The sequence below is a fragment of the Monopterus albus genome, unplaced genomic scaffold, assembly GCF_001952655.1.
Source record: "Monopterus albus unplaced genomic scaffold, M_albus_1.0 scaffold14.1, whole genome shotgun sequence".
In the NCBI taxonomy this organism is placed as follows: Eukaryota; Metazoa; Chordata; class Actinopteri; order Synbranchiformes; family Synbranchidae; genus Monopterus; species Monopterus albus.
In genome coordinates this window covers 246,267-256,522 of record NW_018127894.1, presented here as the reverse complement: position 1 = coordinate 256,522, position 10,256 = coordinate 246,267, and the positions used below count along the sequence as shown (strand labels likewise).

Sequence of the window (10,256 nt, the reverse complement as noted above, 5' to 3'; positions counted from 1 at the left end):
TCGTTGGCGTACCCCCTGGCTGTGGGGGCGTCGTTCATACGGATGACGCACTCGGCTCGGTCAATTTCATTACCCCGACCGCCTCCGATGAGGTGACCCGAGCTGGTGACCAGGGCACAGGTCTGACAGTGCATTCTGAGAGGCTGATTGATAGAAGCAGAAAAGGAAAAACACAAATGAAGTAAATAAAGAAAAAACTTTCTACAAATATATACTGTATCTGTGTATCCAAATATTTGGCATCCTCATCCCCCGTGGAAGCACCGGAGGCACTGCCAGCAGAATTGTGATGTCAGTTTTGCAGCTTACTGATTATAAAGTCTACAAAACCTCCTTTTTCCCCCCACAAGTCAAAAAATGCTCTGAAAGTTCAGTTTAGCCCTAGTTTATTCAGAATATGCAAGGCAGACAGAAATGCACACCTGGGGGAACATTGGTAAAAAAGTTTCACTATGTATTTGAGGCAGAAAATGCTTTGTTGACAAATGGGTAGGGACGGGGCCTCCTGGGTACATGTAGCTTGTCATATTGCTTTGTGATTGTTAGAAACCCCGGGGTCTTACAAAGGATTCACCTTAAATCTTTCTCCTACTCACACACAGCACAGCAACATGTTTACCTCCAAAACCACAGTTCTAATACATGAAATTTATACTCAGTCCTTATTTAATATGCACCTATAAAGTACTTAGCATAGAACATATCTAATAACCAAACACTGCACATGTGAATGTGTGGATTGAAATACCCACATAAATCCATTTACTACTTGATTAAAAAATGTGATTCTGATACTGCAGACATCTGATACTGTGCATGTTAAGCCGCTCTACATGTTGGTGGCGTGTGTGAGGCTGTTGCACATGCACTTCGTGTGTATGCTTGTGGGTGCATGTGGAATTTCCCCTGCCTCCACACAGACGTCTGCGCTGAAAATCAATGATATGCAAACCAGGCCTATGGAGCTCTGCGATGTGTCTGGTAAAAATATGAAGGTTATTTACAACAAATTTACATTTTTATGGCATTAACAATGACAAATGATTATATCTGGATTTGTGTAGGGGTGGGGGAGAGATTCATCATCATCATCCTCGTCTTCTGACTTTGACTTAGCGGCAGATTACCAGCAGAACGGGCTCATCTGGTTAATGACACCTCAAAGAGCAGGAAGACAGGATGACAGAGAAGAGGTGGGAAAGAAAAGCAGACAGCAGAAAAAGAGAAGAAGAGAAGCCAAAAGAATAAGTGATCATAAGGAAAATAAAGAAGAGGAAGGAGGCAGTGAGAGCCACCCCAGTGCCATAATGTTTGATGAAATGTTGAGCTAATGAGGTCCTGGTGGTCTACACCCCATCGGCAGCACCATCCACCCCCCAATCTCCCCCTGGCCTCCCCTCTCCCACTTGGCAGCGCCCTATGGGCAGCCGCCTGCCAGCCAATATGGCTTGTAGAGCTACGGCACCAGTAGAGCAAGTCAGAAATCCCATTTTCACCCAGGGGCTTTTAAGTGGCTTCACAGACTCTATTTTCTCTTCCTCTGTCTCACAGAGAATTTAAGTGGGCCTTGCTGGCCAGAATTGGCCTCTTCAGTGGGCTTGGTCAGGCTATTACTGAGAAATAGCCAGGATGGTGTGGACAAGGCTCTCCATTTCAGCTGGAATTACGTGACCCATCCAATGTGGCGGTTTGGGTTGAGGCGACGGAGATGAGGTAAACTGTCGTTTACCTCAGAACTGCCCGAGTGTCTCCTGACTCCTAAAACCTGAATATATTCAAACTGAGTTCATCCTCGACAGACTCCAGTGAAAAATGTTCTTTGCTCAGTGATTCATGCAACAAATGCTTCATAATTCAAAACACATCATTTATGCATTTGAAGTTACAGGCTTTGTTCCCCCTAACTGAACAAAATACCTCTGATCACAATTAAAAGATGCACAACATTTGTTAATGGTTTTTAAAATGCATTCAGTGTTTAGTTACAACACCTGGTCAAAGCTGTGATCAGTAACACAACCCCAGTGACTTCTCAAACTAAATAATACATTCTGATTACTGCTGGGCTATCTTGTCCTAAAAACAGACACATGAAAGGACAAAAAATATTTTTCAGGTACCATTCTTCAGCTCACATTTTTCCATCTTTCCATCTTAAAAGAGCAGAGCTGCGTAACAGCTTTTCGGACAGTTGTTAAATTCCCAATCAAGCATAATGAGTCCAGGTTTCTTCTACAAAGATCTCTGGTTACAAACAGATTTAGAGGCAGAGAGCATCATTCACAAACAGATGGTGGTGAACAACACACTGTGAGGTTTCCTGTAGTTTTATCTGTCATGTTCCTGCTTTAGCAGGAGTTGTATCCATCCTGCCGTGGCATCAGGAATTTCTTCTCATTCCAAGAGAGTTTTGAAGGAAGGACCAGGAATTTCCCATTTCAGGCTTTATGAGCTTGGGAGAGATCAACATAAAGTGCACACTTTCTCACAGAGACACAGACAGACAGACGGAGACACGACCTAAATGAAAGGATTAAATCTTCCAACAGTAAGAAACCCTGCTGACCTTTGGGGACAGCTGCCAGTGTGCGTTTGTGAAGATGAGCACATTAGTGACAGAAAGTAACAAATTATTCCATACTCTTCAGATTAACATTTACATAAAACATATGATGAGGTTATATAATACAAAACTTAGTTAAAAAGTTAGACTAGTGATTCCCAACCATTTTGGTTGGTGATGCCTCACACACACACACACACACACACACACACAAAGAAAACAGTGTCTATTTCAACCCCTGTGTCATGATTCATCTGAGTGTCAGCTGTCTGACCAGGAAGACATTTTCTCTCTAAACATCTCAGGTGGTTTCCACACCATTTCTGACTTGAAAGTTTTGAAAATAGACTTGAAAGCAAATGGTGTTATGTGAATACAGATTTCTTTTTATTATATCACTCCTGTGGATATTCTTTATTATTTGCTTGTCAGTTACTCATCTTGGGACGCGAACACACTGTAGCCTCCTGTTCTTATTTGTTTTTCTTTGTGCTCGATTGCTGAGAGCTGTCATCTCACATTTGATTTGTCTGTTTATCATTTATATCCTGTATTATTTTTTTTAAGAACAGAATCAAACAAAGACGAATATCTGTGAACAGACAACTGGCAACAGTAAATGCAACCAGTTTAACACATCCTGTCCATCAACAACTTCACCATTTAAAACAGAAATACTTAATTTAGCACCTACACATTTAGCATCATAATTGTACTGTATATTTGACCACACAATTTGTATACATCTCTTGTGAGTTATGAACATGCACAGGATTTGGACAGATTTCTAAAGGTCAATGTGTTGAATTGACTGAAAAGAGACAAAGTTTATAAAATGTCTGATAATTGTAGGACTGCCATTTACAGCTACACCGTCTCATTCAACTGATTGTTTGGTCTAAATACCAGCAGAAAATAGTTTAAAATGCCCATCAGTTACTCAGTAAAAGACATTTTGTCCAACCAGATGTCCAAAGTAGTTCAACCTACTTTCAGAGCAAATGGAGAAACAAAAAATCCTCCTCAATTTTCTACTTCTAAAGATAGTTGTAGATTTTTGTATTGCCTTTCAGTTTAGTAATTTTTTTTGTTTTGTTTTTTTTTTTTTACTCAGGGAAAAATGGAGGGTTGTTGCAAAAAAGAATTTCTCTTTAGGTTATTGCCTTGTGTTGTTATTTATTTAGTTTGTATTTAACCTTTATTTTGAGGTACAAACAAGATGGCGACATCACTTTTAAAATTACAGTGGCTCATAGAACTACAAAATCATTTTTCACCTCACAGTGAGATTTTCTGCCAAAGAGGGATGAAGAGTAACCTTGTAGCACACACCGGGAGCCTGCCCTGGTTTCATTAAGTCCATCCATCAACAGTGGCCTAGTAAAAGTACAAAAACACCAAGAAGGGGAGAGACAACAGCCAGTCACATCTCTGCTCCACCTGCCGGAGCAACAGCCCTCAGTTTCCTCATTCTGTTGGCATCTGAAACCTCCTCTGCCTCCAGTAAGCCTGCCCTTCCACTGCGGCTATATGAACCATCACTGTCTGCCCATCGCTCACTGTGCACGACTTCCTGACCCTAAGAAAACATGGCTGTCAGAGCAACAGGGATTAACCTTGAGAGATGGTGGAAGGGATGTAATGGAGAAACAGCTCGGTCCCAGACCACCTGGGGAGGCGGTGTTCTTGGGAGCGAAGGGAGACTAGATGGATGGATGTTTATAGAGATGCTGTGTTACCAGACTGCATTCTGGGGTGGTAGCGTAGAATAAACATGATGCTTTCCATTCAAAATGCGTTTCCAGTGACATCAAGGCGCGAACTTCACGTGAGAGTCAAAAGACTGGTATTATTCAGTAGTATTTGAAGACCGGGTACAAGAGTATGTGCTGTAATTAACTCGCACATCATTACCATGTGATTGTAGTTAAGAGGCTGTGCAGTGCAGCTGGCCAGACTGGCTTTGTGGTCAGCGCTCAAAGCCCTTCACTGCCCGTGGGCAATAATTGGTGGCTAAAACTCACGAGTCTTAAGGGGGCGTGAAATCAGCTTTAATTCCTCACGTGACTCCCCCTCCCCTCCCTAGCTCAGCCCGGCCTCTTGAGGAAAAGACATACTTGCACTGCAGTGAACCATTATGCCGTACCCTCTCAGAGTGGAGAAACAGCATTCAAGTACTATTATTGATTTTGTGTAGGTGAATGCAGTGGGATGGGGGAATCGAACGACGGCTTAGTGAGAATGCCAGGCCTTCAAGAATGAGAAATGGAGGATATGGCCGATAAATGTGAACGCAGAGGGGGGCAATCATCCAGCCCAGCAGGATGTTATCTAGCTGTCTGTATCACCCAGATACAAGATATAAGAACAGGGCATTTTGAAACTCCTCCAGCTTGACTTTTACATTTGTCAAAGATGCGTCTGCTTTATATAGCCTCCTCACAGAGCAGGCTCTAACCATAGTCAACTAACAATGGTAGTGGCTTAAAACAAAGTCCTTGGAAGGGAGAAATTCAGACCTCAGTATATATGCAAGTAACTTCATATTTACATTTTTGGGCAGTATTATGCCTTTTATTCATTTATTAAAGTAGGTCTCAGAGAGGTGGACAGGACACAGGGAGACCTGTCACGAGGGTCAGCGGCTGGACTCGAACAACTAATATCATGCACACACTGTGTCTGGGTGTATGGTGTACTGAACCATAACCATTTGGGTATCAGGGCACCCCCCATGTAAGTATCTTTACTGTATATCACCCTGCTCACGTGTTGTTCACCGAGATGTGAATGCAGCCTCTGTCCTACAGTGTTCACTGATGGGTTAAATTCTTCAATCAAATGTTATGGTAGTCCATCTGCTAGGTGTTGAGATATTTACCAAGTGAAAACGTTGCTCTGAGATGTGTCAGTGTGGACCAAAATGGTGGAACAGCTGACTGACAGATACTGTATTTCCATCCCTAGAGCCAAAACAACTGCAGCTGCAACAATTAAAACCAACAATATTATTTTAAAAATCCTCAAACAAAAATCAACAACAGTACAAAGTGGCTGGTTGGGGAAAACCTGCTCCATAATCTTGTGTAAAGCCGTTTCGAACAGTAGGGTAAACAAATCTCACTGGGATGAATCCAGTGTGCAAAATGTGCAATTTATGTTACAAGATGATTAAAGGATGAAGGGGGTGAAATGGAGGATAAATGTAAGGAAAAACTATGAAAAATGGAGGGGGATGCACAGTAGAGAGCGAAATTGTGAATAACCAGAGAAACAAAACACCAATTAGACTCGACTGCAAGAACTGGGAGGGAGGGGCGCTACAGCTGCAGCTACCAATTAGAGTATGATCTCAACAGCGGAAGGCAAAAGTGGAGAGAGAAAAAGTGTAGGCAGTTATGGTGGCAAAGGCACTCGATTGAGAGGAGAATCAAACCCACTTCTATGGTGCTGATGAGCATCGGCACACACGTAAACTTAAAGGTTGAGCATGGCAGGGCAGAGTGGATGGAGGAGGGTGTATTTGCTTTTTGTCTTCCATGCACGTTTGAGCTGAGGTGGGAAGCCAGTGCTGCTGAGAACTAATGAAGACGAAGAGGGGTGGTGGAAGAGGGAGTGGATATGGCAACAGGGGCAATTAGAGATTCTCGTGGTCAGCAGTCATACTCCAGGTTGACAGCTCCAGCTGCTCTGATCTTAATTAGGGCAGAGTTTTTAGTGAGCGTCTTGAGAAGAAGACATCTCTGATGGGGGGCAATTATCTACTTGAGAAAAAAATAGCATCTGACCCAAAAAGAAGCTAATGAAAATTCACCGACGGAGGATGAGAATGTTTTTTAGATAAGTGACATGGCTGATGATCTTGTTAAGGGGGCACTGGTTGAAACCAGAGCATTAGAAGTAGAGACCGGCGGCAGAGCTCTGATCTTCAAAGCAAGCAGGAGCATGAAGCGGGCTCTTTATTGTGTGTGTGGGACAAAGAGAGAGAGAGGGATTCAACAGCAACACTACAGCAAGGCAATTTAATGTGTGTACGTCTGCGATCAAAGAAAAAGTGTACGGATATTGTAGAGGGATGCAACAGTACATCAAACCCAGTCTCTCTCTCTCACGCACAGGACAAAAACACGCAGCAGCACAATACATCTAACACAATGATTAGACACCTTTGAACAACTATGTCCAACAATCAAACTCACTGCCAAAATTCAGACACAGACTCACACACATTTAAGTGTTCAGTACATCCTCTGTAGCACCAACGTGAACCAGAACCGCATGCTGTTTTTGTTCATTTATAAACAGGGCAGATAAGAAACGACTGGTGTGGCCTGAGCAGGAGAGAGAAAAGTAATAAGAATGAAGTATAAAAATTAAGTGCAACAGTCAACAGCAGTTCATCAACCCTTGATGGATAAATTGATGGTTACCTGTTGCTGTACAGTAGGTTGACTGTCTAAAGAATGGCACAAAATTCACCCTCATGAAGAGTCCTTTCTTTGATTGTACAACACTTTATTTTTTTTTTCTGAAACTGAAGTGACATTAATTTACAGGAAATAAGTTAACTGTAGTTGTTCTACGTGTATCACGTACAGAATATTTCAGTGATGAGAGAAGATGAGCCAAAGAGGGAAGATGTAAACTGGTTCCTACACTGTCAGTGTGGCAGCAGAGCTTTGAGAGCACGGTACATCCTGAGACTGCCCTCGGCATATGGCTGAAATCTCACATGGCTTGTTAACATTCACAACAAAACAACCACTGCAACTTTCGTTTTCCAAGCTTCTTGCAGCTGACTGTGGCTAATATGAAACGAAAGGGACCACAAAAATACATCTGCAACAACTACACACACACGGTGACGTCACCGTTTAGCAGTACAGCTTATGGTGCTTCCCTCACTGGGGAGAAGCACCATAAGGTGACAAGGATGACCCGCCTACCTCTGCTCATGCAAAATCGTTAACTTAGCTGACTTCTTGCCAAAAGGAGTAAAAAGCTCAGTAACAGTGTGCTGTCTGTTCCAGCCACCGCTGTAATAACCTCCACATTTTGCACTAATTAAACACAGAACCCTTAGGGAAACACGGTAGTCTTTCAATTGTGTGTTACATTATTAGGAGTTGTGCAGTTTTGATTTAGGCTACATCCATCCCAACATTATTGAATGGCTCTCTCCATGTCAGTACATGCACACTGTAGAAAGAAATTCTTGGTAAAATGATATAGTGCTATGTTATGTATTTACAAAACTGTTCAAATAATTGTTTAATCTGTTTGACCTTTGGAAAGACTTGACCTGTGCCCATGAAATGCTTGTGAGTAGGTGCAGAGAGAGACTCACAACAACAGAAAGTGCACGCAGGCAGAATGAGATGACAGGGCTGTCTGCAACAAGGGATGTAAGTGGGTAAAAAGTCTTATTAACATTTACCAATAATATACGAAATGCTTGGCCTTCTATAATCAATATTATAATCTGCATTAGCAAATATATTTACATGATTATTTTAGTATCATATGCCTTATAATAGTATCATATGCCTTATAATCTACTTTTTCATTTGCCTTAAAGAGTGTAGGAGACTGGCAGCTGCCAATAGCAGAACCTGTAAAGCAATCTACAGGAAACCACAACCGGAACCAGGGCTTAGCAACACTCCTAGTTACAGGAGTAGACGGGAAGTGAGTCAAGGGGGGGCCTTCTCTAAAACTGTCTGAGCTTAGGGCATTCAAAGGTCAGGATGTGTTCTTAGAATTTTACAGATGAAAAACTGCCTGGCTGAACGGTGTTGCTGTTGTTGGTAGGGCTTCAGAAAGATGGAACCCAAAGCTCTGTAATTGCTTTTCTTGAATATTTTTTCTGAAATATTGATTGTAATAAATATCTTAAAAGACAGATTTGTCTTTGACCATTCTTCATAAAAGAACATGCAAGGACTGGTTTAGTCCTACAACACTGACAAAAACACATGGAGAACTAGACAAAGGCATTTTCTGAAGAAAATGTGTGTGAATGCCGATTGCTGAAGAATTGCCCTAGCAATGCTGAAATGGCTGAAGGCTGAGATGCAATGCTGAATAATTATGGAAGATCATAAAATAAAAGCTGAAGCTTATTTTCTAAGCAAACTGAGCTCAAATGCATCACTGAAACAGAGGAAGGTATACTTATACTTTCAAAGTAAAAAAAAAAAGATACAATTCATAAATTCATAAATGAATAGAAATAATTGTCCAAATAAGGTTTACCATGCATTTTAAGCCACTTCTCACACTAACAGGTCTTTATGTGATTATAAGATACAATCCTGGGCTTTTATTTTGAAGATCGTGCATGTTATGGTGCCTTAATGTGAGCTTAAGTAACAATCTGGGGCTTTTATTTTGAAAAAGTTGGCATGTTACCTAGCACTCATGTCACACCTAGTTATAATCTGGGGCTCTTATATTCTTTATCCGGCATCCTTCAGAGTGACATTGTAACATCCTGACATCAACTTTCCACCACAAGCACATTCCAGCCTGTGCTGGTCTGACTGATGGTGCTGTGTGATGTGTCCTGCTAGGACAGGACAGACTAGCTGACAGTGACAAGGAGCAAAGCTCTGAGCTTTGAGAGGAACTGGGCATTCAGTTGTTAGTGTTTATATTGAAGTTGTTTCTGCATACTTCAGGGCTCTTATTTTGAAAGCAGATCAACTCTGTGTGTATTACTGTTTTGTGGTAGTGTCAGGGACCAAACAGCAAGGTAAAAGACAGCTTTTAAAGTTAAAAAAACAATGGGTTTTTATTAACACAAAAATGGAAAAGGAAAAATACAAACATCAATATCAACTAAACTGGGCCCTAAAAGAGGTCAACAGAAGATAAGGAAACTCAAAATATTGCAAACTGAACTGTTCAATACCACAACAAAAACCAACACACACACACACACACACACACACACAGGAGAACATACTGGCTGGCCAAACTACTAACACACAAAGGATAGACCACACACACTACCAATAAACACTGAACAGACAGTCTGTTGACAACTAACAGTTTTTCTTTAAATGTGAAGAAATTAACATAACAGTGGGAGGTATTTAAACCTGCTGCTTCCTCAGTTCAATCTTTTGTTAGAACTGCCCCCCCATCCATGGACCAGGAAACAGGGTAACTCAAGAGAAAATGTACACATTAACAATACAAAATTAATCAAATGTGCATGCTCATTGATCAATTACGAATGTCCAATAAAAAACAACACCTAACTTTTACCTACAACTTCAAACTACACACAGGGTTTAGGCCTTCACAGGTAGCACATTCATTTAAATTTTTTTGCTTTAAGCAATTAGCTCAACAGGGCTCACGCTAGCAAGAAGGTCAGCCTATTTATAATTAACATTAGAAATACCTGTAGTGTCAGAAGTACTGACAGGGATATTGCAGTAGCAGTACATGACCTAGCCTGCCAGCCAACTTGCATTGCACCCAACCCTGATTTGTAGTGCAACTCAAAGTTGCCATTTTCATCAGGGCTTTTTGAATCGCTCTTTGTCTGGTCCCTCCCCTGAGACCAATTTGTCATGGGAGACCCTACCAGGGGCTAATGCCCCAGACAACACAGCTCCCAGGATCATTGGGACACACAAACCTCTCCACCACGTTAAGGTGGCGATTCCAGGAGAGGTTTTTT

The 10,256-nt window shown here is 41.6% G+C and overlaps 1 protein-coding gene across 1 annotated transcript in view; it reads right to left on the bottom strand.

Annotated features, from left to right (window-relative positions):
* st6galnac5a (ST6 (alpha-N-acetyl-neuraminyl-2,3-beta-galactosyl-1,3)-N-acetylgalactosaminide alpha-2,6-sialyltransferase 5a) overlaps window positions 1-10,256 on the bottom strand; it is a 68,943-nt gene that overhangs the window by 16,929 nt on the left and 41,758 nt on the right. Inside the window, exon 4 of the mRNA XM_020591337.1 lies at window positions 7-143. Coding sequence (XP_020446993.1) covers window positions 7-143 — 137 coding nt within the window. The remainder of the gene's footprint in view (window positions 1-6; window positions 144-10,256) is intronic.